At 37.8% G+C, this 13,259-nt stretch overlaps 1 protein-coding gene across 4 annotated transcripts in view; it reads left to right on the forward strand.

Moving 5' to 3' along the window:
* ATP8A1 (ATPase phospholipid transporting 8A1) overlaps window positions 1–13,259 on the forward strand; it is a 97,633-nt gene that overhangs the window by 1,361 nt on the left and 83,013 nt on the right. For 3 of the 4 annotated variants that reach the window (XM_041402677.1, XM_041402678.1, XM_041402675.1), the window contains exons 2-5: window positions 6,105–6,219; window positions 7,411–7,510; window positions 8,215–8,313; window positions 11,318–11,363. In XM_041402677.1, the coding sequence (XP_041258611.1) occupies window positions 6,105–6,219; window positions 7,411–7,510; window positions 8,215–8,313; window positions 11,318–11,363 (360 nt within the window). Of the gene's footprint in view, window positions 1–6,104; window positions 6,220–7,410; window positions 7,511–8,214; window positions 8,314–11,317; window positions 11,364–13,259 lie in introns of those variants that run through there. The other variant, XM_041402679.1, reaches the window with a different exon arrangement.

A 13,259-nucleotide genomic window follows, 5' to 3' on the forward strand; every position in this document is an offset into this window, starting at 1 on the left:
ACCCTTGTTCCAGACAATTGGTTTTCACTGCAAGCTGAGCATTGCATAAATAAATTGGGAAAATTGATGCTTTCTTTAAAATTGTCTAATTCCAGAACTCTTAATGGTTATTAAAGGAATAAATGCGATGCTCCCTGAAGGTAACTGGCTATCTAAGATTTACAATTGCAATAAAAGGAAAAAAAAAGTCTGGTTTATTTTTCAAGGTTGAATGACTGTGAAGCAGTTAAATATTGGGTTTTAGAAGCTTACCAAAACCACTTTCTTTAGGACTGACAGCAGGTGTAAAGCATCTTTTAAGAAACTTAACTTTTGCAAAATGACATGATAGTTTTTTCATTACACCACTAGAGTTGATTCTGTGACTCATGCTGTACTTTATATATAGTAAAATTATATATATTTTTAAAAAATTGAAATCTGTTACTGTTTTCTTAGTCTTATATTAATGTGACACTTACTAATTAATTGGATCTATAGTTAGTCTTTGTTTGGATACAATTCACAATGAAACCAACATAAATTAGTCTCTTTTTATTTTTCTTTTTGAGATGAGTGCTTCCAAGTCCAAATACTCCATACAGTTAGACTACATAGTTGCCATTTCTAAACAGCTCTTCATGAATGCTACTGTTTTCTAAAACAGAGAACTCCAGCACTCTGCCAGTATTTGACCGGGACATAAAGGAACTGTCAAACCCTAGTTCTGGCAACAACCCAAGTCTCTTAGATAAGCACTATGCCAAGTGATGATGAAGCTGCTTTCAGAGAACTCCACCAAAGTCTTGCCCCCAGTGCAGAGTTGTTACTGGCAGGGTCCCTCTGTGTTCTTGGAACACTGGTAATACTGTAATCACAAACAACAGCTTCCATGACTTCTGTCGTGGTGTGGACCATCCCTTAGCCTAAGACTTGTGGGGGTCTGACAGACGGAATTACTTGCCTTATTGTAGAATTTTGGTATTGTATCTTTGGGCTTAAAATCTCACTTTTCTCTCCTGTCCCTGCAGCAACTAATTCCTGCTTCAGAAACCTTTTCCATGGATCATGAACTACCTTACCAGGCTGGACTGTCTTGAACACCATCTCAGAGAGAACTAAGCTCTCTCTCACATGAAGAGATAGTGATAATGTTATTAAAAAAATGAAATGTTGTGCTCAGATGAAACTAACCGAATCAGAACTGTCAGAATGATGTGCACATGTAGCATTCTCAAGAAGTGGTCAACAGTTGCACAGAAGAATTGACACTACAGTCTGTAAATTATTGCAAAATAAAAATTGTAGGTGTTTTAGGGTTTGTAAGCCAACATGTTACCTGCATAGAGAAAAGAATTTGAGGAAAAAAGGAGCTATTGATTTTGTGCCATTCTTCCAAACCTCTGCAATTTCTTCCTGGCTGATGAAGGAAAACCAAGCATGCTTATAACCATGTTTTAATAGGTTTTTGTGTCTGTTATCTGTTGCAAGTAATAGGTGCTGCTTACCATTCTGAAGTGGTATGTGTATCAATAAAGTCTCGCAGAAGGCACAGAAGATCTGGCCCTTTCAAACAAATATAGGAAATTGGTGTCATGTATTCTGCAATTGCAAAACACAAGGGCAATCTTTGAGTAGTGTGGCCTACATAAAGCTTTATTAAATACAGTAACTAACTGTGGTTATTTTAGCTATATATAGCTTCACAGTTAATATATGCATCTATTAAATAATATGAAATTGGATCATTCAAGTAGTTCTGTTTCTTTTGAGACATTCTGGGAAAGTGGAATTGTTCTTCTCAAGTCTTATTACGGTTCTCTGAAGATTGGAGCATTAATACTTTTCCTCTGTGTGTTGGTGGAGTTCAGTGAACTATATTAGGTCTTTGAGAAAGGGTAGAGAGTTGAGGTGGCATAATGCTGCCTACCAGCACTAGTAGGTAATAACTAGTTCCTGTTGGTGTTCTTATACAAAATCTAGTCAACAGAAGCTGAACTGGGGTAAGATGAGATGACTTTCACATGAAGAAAGAATGTATTTTGAAATTCTGTAGTGGTCATCAGATTGTCTCCAGCAAACTATTGGTTTTTGTAGTGCCTAAGTATCCTTAGGCATTTCTGCTTTTGGTCTTTAGGACTATATAACATTTAACCAGATTTAGTGATCATTATAGTCACTTGTGTCTGGGGTTTATTTCTGCCAAGTGTGTTTTGATCCCAGTGTTTCACAACAGGGAAGAATCTTGGTTTAGTTCTATACAGGCTTGGCCATCTCAGTGGTACCAGCAGGTTCGAGCAGGTCATTTAAATTTCCTTCTGTGCTCTGACTCCCCGGAAGGACAGACTGATGGGTCAGGTTCCCAGTGACTGTTCTACAACTGAAGGTCTGTCATGGCTTTGCAACAAATAATTCTGAAGACACTTTCTTTTTCGTAGTGATTCCATCTTTGAACGTGCTTCAGAAATATGAGCTAGCAAACAGACTGGCATTGGCTGGGATAGACTTAGTTTCCTTCGTAGCAGCAGAAACAATGCTGTGTTTTGGATTTAGGATGAGAATAGTGTTGATAACACACTGATGTTTCAATTGTTTCTGAGGAGCACTTATACTAAATGAAGGACTTGTCAGCTTATGCTGCCCTGCTAGGGAGGAGGCTGGGAGTTCAAAAGGTAAAGGAGGGGACACAGCCAGGGCAGCTGCCTCCTAGCTGACCAAAGGGATATCCCATGAGTTTTATCTTTTTTCTGATTCTCTGCCACAGCACTTGGGGTAGGCAAGTGAGTGACTATGTGGTGTTTAGCTGCCTGCCAGATTAAACCACAGCACTTAGTTGTGTAAGAGGTTCTTGGCTGCAGCATCAGCATTGAGAGGTTTTGAAAGCTCTACTTAGAGAATAAAAAAAAAAACTAATGGTGAAGAGGAGTGTATTAAAATCCTTTTGGCAATTTCTTTCCTTCCCTTTATTTCCATATTGTAGTATATGTGTATATAACATTACAATCTTGTAGTGAAAATGAGACTGTTTTAAGGAATGAAAGATGAAAGTCTAAACTACCCTACCTAAAGGAAAAATTAGGGGTATGGAATTTACTGTTGTTGTTTTACTAATGTAGAAACTTTTTAATCAGGACTGGTTTAGGAAGACTCCCTGCAAATACTGAGTGTTTGAAGAGAGATCCTCAAAAATTTATTGAAATATGGGTGCTCTTGTTGAAAGAAGCTCTAATTGGTTTGGGGGCTGTGTTCATTGGTTACTTATTTATTTGCAATTTGTTGTTAATGAAGGTGTTTTGGTTTTTCTCTGAGTTAGGCTGCCAAATGAGTCTTTGTGGTTCCTTGAGTATTTTGTTGGCACCTGTTAAGATGGGCTAGTCTGTTAGGCTGGCTGTCCTTCCTCTGGAGAGACTTCTTGAGATAAATACTGATGTTTGAATGTGTGCGCCTTTCATCGGGTGAGAAAGGAAACAGAGAAATTGCAGAGGGTGAATGTAGTAGTGGGGGTTTCCTGTACCATAATAGAGCCTGTGAATTATGAATAGGAAATGGAATGAAATAAAAAGTTTCTGCCGAGCCTTTTCTCAATGTCTGGAGACTTGACCTTGCAAAGTAGTGTCTGAAATGTATTTTGAATAGGTAAGAGTCAATATACTGGGCCAGTGGACTGGATAGTGGCTTGGGTTTTGCCTAACGTGTTTGCAAGCATTTATGGAACATGCTAGAAACAATCATTAAGTTTTCTTGTACAGCCCTAATTATCCTTGACATGCCATACATTCTGATGTATCAGTTGCATTATAACATAGGGGTTTTCAGTGTCTTTTCCTCATTCTCATACAGAATGAACAGTGTATATTTAACAAGCAACTATATACACACGTTACTGGTAGCATGTTAAAACTTTGTGGTGATTGATTTATGCTATACTTGTTGATACTTTACAGGCTCCAGCCTGAAGACTGCTTAGGCCTGTTGTCAGCAATGTAGTGACTGGTTGACAAAACATTAGTGAATAGCCTTGGGAGAGAAGGATAAATTGGTGTCCCCTTTTACAGTTGAAAGTTGGGATGCGGCTGGCACAGGATTCCTCATAGTCCATAGAAGAATATACAGAAAGCTCAACTTTCACTGGCTAGTGGAGGCAGGTGCTGGGAATGTCAGTGAGTCTAATAAAACTATTCCAAATTAAGCAGACACAAAATTAAGAATATAATGATGCCACTTCTCTGGGACTAATCTGGCTAGTGTCACAAAGAAAATCTGAACCAAGTGAAGGAATCTCATTAACCAGTGAGACCAACCAATTAAGATTAACTAGCTTAATGACCTTGGCTTCCAGTAATCACATCCTTGCAGCTCAAGATTGGTCCATCACAATGAGTGCAAAATCAAGCCAAGGTGGCAGAAGGACTGGATGAAGCAAGACATTTGACACTGTCCCCCACAATATCCTCGTATCTAGAGATACACGGATTTGAGGATGGACCACCCAGTGGATAAAGAAATGGCTGAATGTTTGCATTCCAAGAATTGCAGTCAACAGCTCAGTGGAAAGCAGTGACAAAGGGATGTCATCCAGAGACACCTTGACAGCCTTTAGAGGTGGCCTGTGTGAACCTCATGAAGTTCAATGAGGCCAAGTGCATGGTCCTGCACCTGGGTCAGGGCAATCCCAAGCACAAATACAGGTTGTGTGGAGAATGGACTGACAGCAGCCCTGAGGAGAAGGACTTGGGGGTGTTGGTGGAAGAGAGGCTCCACGGGATTTGACAATGTGCATTTGGAACCCTGACAGCCAACCACATCCTGGGCTGCATCAAAAGAGGCGTGACCAGCAGGTCCACATGTCAGCACCTCGATGGGCAGATGGGTGCCTCTGCCCATCTTCTCTGCTCTTGTGAGACCCCACCTGGAGTACTGAATCCACTGCTGGGGCCCCCAGAATAAGAAAGACACTGACCTACCGAAGCATGTCCAGAGGAAGGCCACTGAGTTAATCACAGGGCTGGAACACGTGTGTGAAGGCAGGCTGAGAGAGTTCAGCCTGAAAAAGAGGAGGCTCAGAGGAGACCTTCTAGCAGCCTTCCAGTGTCTAAAGGAGGCCTGCAAGAAGGTTATAGAGGAACTTTTAACAAGGGCATTTATTGATAGGACAAGGGGAAATGACCTTAAGCTGTAGGAGGTTAGGTTTAGATTAGCTATTAGGAAGAAGGTCTTTACTATAAGCATGGTAAGCATTGAGCAAGTTGCCTGGAGAGGTTGCAGACTCCCTATCCGTGGAAGTGTTCAAGACCAGGCTGGATGGTGTTCTGAGTAACCTGATTGACTGGAAGTTTCCCTGCCCATGACAGGAGGGTTGGAACTAAGTGATCTCTAAGGTTCCTTCCAAACCAAACCATTCTATGAATTAGCAAGGAGTCCCTGACAAAGCTCACATATAAAAAAGGTCAACCTACAAGAGGTCAAAGCAGCAGCAGGTGGCTGTAGAGGAGTAGACACAGGTTGATTTAGGTGGCATAGTCACAGCCTACCTGGGGTTTAACCTGGTGAGTGGCTTATAGATGCCATTCTTGTTCTCCTTCAGATGTAACAGCAGGAAGATGATGACTGAGAAAGGTGGTGCCTCTAGGCTGCGTGCTGCAGGGAACCTGGGAACAAAAGACAGAATAGGATGCAGTAAACAGTGTCTTCTTCCCTTTGGTCTCTACTGATAAGATCAGCTTTCAGGAACCCCAGGTTCCTGATACCAATTGGAAAGTCCAAAACAAAAAAGACTTACCTTGGTGGAGAATGATCAGTTTAAGGAACAGTTAAACTGGCAATACAAGAATCCATGGATCTAATAAGATGCAATCATGAATGCAGAGGGAGCTGGCGGGTCTCACAGTTACGCCACTCTCAGTGATCTTTGCAATGTAAGGATGGTCTGTGGGGAGTGTAGGTTTTTACTGAGCATCTTGAATATATAAAAAAGACTTTTCTGTTTTTTCAGGGGTCATTACCTGTGAGAAATGGAAATACATTGAGTTCACATCCACAATAAATGTCCTTTTTGTCTCATGAAGTGCCTTGAATCTTGTGTAAGTAAATCTATTTATATGGAAAATTGTGCTGTGTTTTTACAGGCTATGAGAAGACAGAGGATGTTTCAGAGAAAACTTCCCTAGCTGATCAAGAGGAAGTGAGAACTATATTCATCAATCAGCCCCAGCTAACCAAATTCTGCAATAATCATGTCAGGTATTTACAAAAACACTAGAACATTGCATGCTGAATAGTAAAATTGAAAAGGTTTTATTTATTCTACTGTCATTTCTACTGGCCACCAATGACAGTCTCAGAAACTGGAGGGAGAAATGAAGTGAAATAAAGAGACAGGTAAGCTGTTTCAGTTAAAAACCTGACCTTCTGAATTTTTAAGAATGGAGTATGGAAGATACAGCTGCTTTACAGCTGTACCATCAGTGTGTCTCTAGAGGATGGATTTTTTCTTCAGGTTTCAGTTCAGTTCCTCTTTGAACCTATTCCTGGCAGCTGAATGCTGATGCAGATGTACTGCACTTGAGCACAGCATTGTTTGTGCTTTGGAAACACTTCGTTTTTTCAGTCAGCCAGTTACAAAGATGCTGTGGTTGCCTGTGAGGCTAGTTTTCAGTTTCAGATTCAGGTTTTAGGGACTTTGTTGATGGTTTATGCTGGGTTTTTTTTTTTGCTTTTAATGAATTTTAAGTCATACAGTAAATACTTGCAATGTGTGTTTAGATCTGATAACATCCTCACTTCTGTTGTTAAAATTCAAAGGAAATGAACAGCAAAGATACCTCTGTCTCAAGTAGGTGTGTTTTCTGAAGGTACCTTTGAAAATGTGCAGAAATTTTGTAGGCATTGAGAATAATGTGGGGGGGTTTTCCATGACCTTGAGAAACTTAATATGCTATTTCTTGGTGTATACAACTTCTCCTTATGTCTTTTGCTTGGTTACAGAGTAGAGGGCTTTTGCAGTATACATTCATCCCCACCTTGTATTGACAGTTTTATGCAAGGTCAAAGTAAATATGATTGACTTAAAAAGAAGTTAAAATATTCTTAGAAGTCTTTTGCTTAAAAGTTTTTGGCATGATTGTTTTTCATATATTGTTTTAGAACCTCAGATGGTTGGTGATCTGTTCTTAAACATTTGTAAAAGGCTGGCAGAGAGATGGGAGCTCAAACATTTTGTGAGGATAGCTTAGCAGAGATTGTTTTGCTAGGATAAATTTTATTCTCTTCTTCCAGCCTCGCAAAAGCACACTTAATATCCAGTATTTATCAGTTTAGAATCAAAAAGCAAACTGTTTTATTTGAAAGCTTGTATAACTGAGAGGGAAAGAATACATTTAAAGAAATTTTTGTTCTGTAATAATAGCATGTGTTTTTGTCTCTTCCTCTCAGCACTGCAAAGTACAACATAATCACATTCCTGCCAAGGTTCCTTTATTCCCAGTTCAGAAGAGCTGCTAATGCATTTTTTCTTTTTATTGCATTGCTTCAGGTAAGATCAACAATAGGATTCTAACGTTTTAAACTTGTTAAGAGAGCATTTATATTATAGACAGAGATACTGAGATACTTGAGGTTGCTGTACTGTTCTTTCTAAGCTAGCTGGCCTATCAGAACAGCTGTATCATTTAAACATATATTTAATAAAATGCTTGGGTTTGTGGCTTTCTTCCTCCTTAGAGCTAACAAAATACACACAAATATTTTTCTGTAAAACAGGTTGAGTATAGCTGAAATTCTGTTGGGTCAAAAAGACTTGTGAGAAGAAAATTCCATTTAAAAATATCTGGCATATACAGAAAACTGTTACCTGTAGTTGGCATTTCTTCTAGAGGGTAATGTCTAAAAACATACTGAGCTATATGAGCAAAAATGTAAATTGGAAAGTTTAGTTATATTTTATAAATGCATATTTTAATGCAATTTGAAACACAGAAAAGGAAGATGAATATTCTGCATATACTAAAACCTTTGGAAATAGTACCATTGAACACTATACTGCTTAAAGTGCAGATGTTCCTTTATTGTATCAGCTGCTTTTGAATTGAAGACTATAAAGCTCTCTTGGAAATAATTAACACCGTGTCTAAAAAGTGAATTCACATGTCTTTATTTGCACAGAAAGTACTGTTTCTTGTATTAAAAATGTTTTCAACCAGCAATGCAAAATATTTTTTCTTTTTTTTTTTTTAATAGCAAATACCAGATGTATCACCAACAGGCCGCTACACAACATTGGTTCCTCTCTTATTTATTTTAGCTGTAGCTGCAGTGAAGGAGATAATAGAGGATATTGTAAGTATTTAATAGCAATATTTTGTAAATAGCTATCATATTTTTCATTTATAGTATTGCAAAAATGGTTCCCAGTTGTCAAATCCATGTCCAAGCATTTGATGCACCTCTTTGTTTCTAATGTCCCATGCATGAAATCCTTAGTTTCACTGTTGTGACTTTTCTTGGTTTTTTTAAACAGATGGGAAATAGGCCTTTGCAGTTTTTTTCCTGTTGCTCCAGTCCAGTGCAATTAACTGTTTGCATTTCCTAAATGCCAGCTTTTTCCTGGTGCTAAGTGTGATCTGCTGAATCCTGATGGCCAGGAACAGACATAGAATTGGGTCCTTGTTAGGCACCATGCTAGGCTTTCCTAGGCTCTTTCTAGTCACTGTCCGTGGTAGTGGTTGTTTTGCTGTCTTCTTGAATTAAAAGAAAACTTTAAAAGAGGTGGGACATTGTCAACATAGAAGCATCCATTCTGATTTATTTTATTTTGAGGGAGGGAAAGGAATTTCAGTCTCTGTTTCACTTCACACAAAAGATGTTGGGGTTTTCTGAGTACCTTCTTGTCCTCTCTTCACTAAAACTGTATGATAGAAACCTGTTTCTCTAACTTGCTTAAAATAATTGAGTCTTTTAATTGATGTCTTTTGTATCCAAGGAATTAATCTTAATTATTTACCAAATCATTCTGTATGCTAGGAATTTCTCTATCTGCTTTTGTTTCATTTTAGTTCTGCAGGTATGAGGAGGACAAGACATTAGATATGTCATGATACAGCAGTGTCTTCTCCACTAGAGGAATAGTGTTCCCATTTTTGGGATCTTCTCTGAGTTTTGGAAAGGGTTGCAGGCAGTGTAGTCTTTCCTTGCACACAAATAGGAAGCTGCCTGGGAACACCAGATTTATTGTGTTTGAGCAGAATTACAATGTATATGGAGAAACATGACCAAGAGGAAGAGTGTTGAGCTGCAAAGGAGGCTTGGGATGGAGAGTGGTTGGTCCCATGCTGCCTTAATTGATCAGTTTTCTCCTCAGTTACCTTTGTGAATGGGTGGTAGGCAAGATATAGGCTCCCTAGGTTGTATGAAGCTCCTGGATCACAGAGTTAAGTGGTCCTGCAAGACACAATGAGGTTTACATTAAATATTTTTCTTCTATTTGTCATTTCTAGTTTTTGCTGCCTTACAGTCAGCTTCTCCTTAAATGCCTTTGTTGCTTTCTCTTTACATAAACAAAATCCCTTAAAAAAAAAACCATAAAATCAATTCATGTTCTTTTAGATATTTTTAACCATTCTGCTGTTAATGCTTACAGACTTACACCATCTGTCAGTGTCTAGGCAAATATAAAACTGAGGCTGCTGCTACTGTACAAAGTGTCCTTTTTAAAATTACCTCATCCAGTCGCTTTTCTTTTGTTATTTATTTCTACCATTTGCTCTTTGTAACTTGAAGTGTACAGTTTGGTGTGCCTGGGGAGAAAGACAGGGATCAGGTATAGTGGGTTTTGCATATACCAGCTAAATAAAGTTCTCATTACCAATTGCTACAGAGATACCTAAAACCAATATAGCTGTACCATTGCTTTGCTGAGAAAGCTGACCACTTTCTGCATTGTAAAATATTCAAAGGGTTTTCCCTTAACCATTAATTTTCATTATGTCTCAGTTTTTTTACACAGTGAAACATCTAGGATCTCCATGAATTGTAATCTTCATCTAATATTAAAGCTTTTGGATGGGAACCTTGTATACTGATAACAACAAATACACTTGTCAAAATAATACTTTTAGCTCAAGAACCAAATGTTTCTCGTTCTGGAATGAAATACCAAGAGAAAGACTTTAGCGGAAGATACTATTCATGAACAGCATGTGTTTTCCTTATATGCTTCAAAGGAGCTAGCAGGATTTGTGACATGCAGTGTTAGTTTGTCAACTGTTTCCAATAATTTTCACCTGTCACACCTCAGAAAGCACTGGATATTAACCTTTTCAAAATGGAGGCAATTCACCCTGTGGGCAAATAGACATCTGCTATGGCCAGGTTAGGCTTTCCCTTTCCCTTTGATCAAAGGTTATTTATCTGTACAGTCAACCATCTTTTTGAAAGGAAAATCTGCTGGTTATCTATGAAAATCTAGTAAAAAATAATATTTCAATTTTGCAAAGTTACAAGGTAGCCTTTTAAGAGCTGCTACTTCAGAGTCAAATCAGCATTTTATTGGCAATAAATCACTTACCTGTCTTGACCCATTTTTCTTCCATTTTACAAGATTGCTTCTGATTGCGTTTGTATCACAAAGGCAGGAATTCTGAACATCTGTTTAAAAAGTGTACCTAAACCAGTTAATTCTACTTAAATTAATTTTCTAAATCATGTTCCTGCTCAGGAAAAACGGAGTTCATGAATCCAAAATAGTGTGTTTAAACTAGTACCCTCCTAAGCTTTTTGTGTCTGAGTTTGGTCATACCTTGAAAATGCTGTCTGTTAATAGCTGTCTCACAGCTATGATAAAGCTGTGGGGTGTCATCACCTCTTTGGGGGGGTGTGCTGTTGATTTTTTGTTTGTTTGTCTGTTACTGTTGTTGAAGTGTGCAGGCAGCTTTGTAGAAATGGAGTCATGGTGTTTACACAGTCATTGCCTGACTTCAGATGTCTGTGTGAGACCCTCAGATGAAGAATTGCTCCATGATCTTTGCTGTGGCAGAGTCATCTCCCAGTTCCAGGAAAGGGCAAAGTTAGATATTGAAATGCATCAGTTCCTTATGTAAGGAACATGTCCAGGTAGAGATTGCCCACATGAAAGGATATTTTAGTACAGTACAATTAGCCTGGAACTGGATGTGACTTTCCTGGTGCTCATAACTATGCAAGTAATTAGTAGTCCTGTTTAAATACTTACATGGTTTATTGAATAGATGAGGAGGAGGGGGTAATAGATGGGTTTTTTATTAGAAGTATGAAAGCTTTATCTTATCAACAAAAGTCTTTAACTACTCTGCATTTTTTAATTTAGAAAAGACATAAAGCTGATAATGCGGTGAACAAGAAACAGACTCAAGGTAGGAAATTTTTTTAAGCTTTTTTGGGGGGGTTGTTGAATTTTTGCACATGGTAGTATTACATCTTGGACTGCTGACATAATTGAGTGGGAAATCACATGTGCAGATTACTTCAAAATTTCTAATGTAAACAGTTGAACTAATAATTTGCAGTGATGTTAGCCCCACAAAATAGAATATGTTCTAGATTAAGGTTGTGAGCTTCCTAAGAAACTTGAGCATTTATTCATTTAGCATGGGTGATGCTGTCACTATTACAAGATTGTAATCACCTGTAGATTTAATAGACCTACATTTTAGTTAAAAGTCTGCATTTCTGAGTAAAAATACAATATTTTTTTTCAGCCAGCAATAGGAAGGAAGCATCAAAAAAGTAGAGCTGTCTTTCTATGCTGCTTCAAAACTGTAGATAAAGACTAATGGAATTATTTTGGGTTTGATTTGTTGGGGGTTTTTTATTAAATCAATGTACCAGTTTGATTAGAAATTACGAGATACTTAGCCAGTGTACCAAAATATTGGCATGTGGTTTTTTTTTAATAGATTTTGGTAAAGAAAAGTGGTATAAAACTGGGATTATTTTAGCTCAGAAAGTGAGGGAGATATTAGTATACTAGACATGCTTTTCAGGTGGTTTATCAAAATTTAGGTTCCTGCTTTACTGCTCTTCAACTTTTCATGTTACTTGTTCTGAGGTAGACATCTCTTGATGGAATTAGTCCTGTTTTTAGAAACAGAAGGAGGAATGAGTGTCATGTGAATTTGATTCCAGAAAATTTTGAAAAAAAAAACACAAAGAGAAACATCTTACATGGAATCCTTTTAAATATATAATAAAAATAACCATTATTTTTTTAGGTAGAAATGTAGTCATCACTTAAAGATAAAAAATTGTGTAGCACTGCTAAATACTGGAAACATAAATTTTAAAGCCTACCTAAATTGTATGTAAATCTTTACTTTAAAATTTAGTGGGGCTGGGAGGGCAAGATAGCTTAAGAAACTATTGAGTATGTACAAACTACTGAGCTCCATAGCAGGTATGGAGAGATTAGGATGGGTAAGCAAAACTATTCACTGAAATAACAGAAATAGAAATCTCCAGGGGCCTGGAGAAACAGATAACCTATTAGCAATACATAAAAAAAACAAAGGAAGACTTAGTATCAACATCCAAAATGCTTTCATCAGCCACTCATCGTTTTTGAGATTACAAACAGTTTTGGTTGCAGTGAAATCTTAAAATGCCTTTTCAATTTTTCTTTTTGTCCAGAGAGTACAAAGTTTTAATAAAAGGCTTGTTTTACTCTATTTTCCGACTCTTCTTGGTTACCTCTCATCAGGGTCTTTGGTAACTGTTCCTAGGGTTGCTGAATGTTCATGCATGCAGAAGAATATCTGGGAAGTTAATGTGTGATGAGGATAAATAAAATACTGAGAAACACATTTCTTAAGCTAATGCAGGATTCACATATGTGCGGCATTGATCCTGACAAATCAATTTTGATCCTGACAAATCAATTTTTAGATGTATTGTCAAGTACAATCTATTGTCAAAGCAATAATTAAAAAGTTAATCAGTATGGTACTCTCTAACTTTGTCTTCATGTATTCAGCAGTCCTGTGACCCTGAAAAGCAGCCATGTGCATACTACCTTGGGTATGCAGCTCCACCTTTAGCTGCCTTTTAAACACACAGAATTGTTAGTGAAATGACATGAGCCTTTGTAGATTCTGTATATGCGTCCCCATTCAACTTTCTGTTCCTTAATGATGATCTGTATCTCAGTCAGCCATAACTAATTAACTTTCTAAAAGTTTACTACAAAAAAACCTTTTGCAAAGCATTTGGAAATATTAGGCTGCATTGGGGGTATTTTTTTGTTGCCTCATGCT

Source organism: Onychostruthus taczanowskii, unplaced genomic scaffold (genome assembly GCF_017590055.1).
Source record: "Onychostruthus taczanowskii isolate IOZ18803 unplaced genomic scaffold, ASM1759005v1 scaffold2, whole genome shotgun sequence".
Classification (NCBI taxonomy): domain Eukaryota; kingdom Metazoa; phylum Chordata; class Aves; order Passeriformes; family Passeridae; genus Onychostruthus; species Onychostruthus taczanowskii.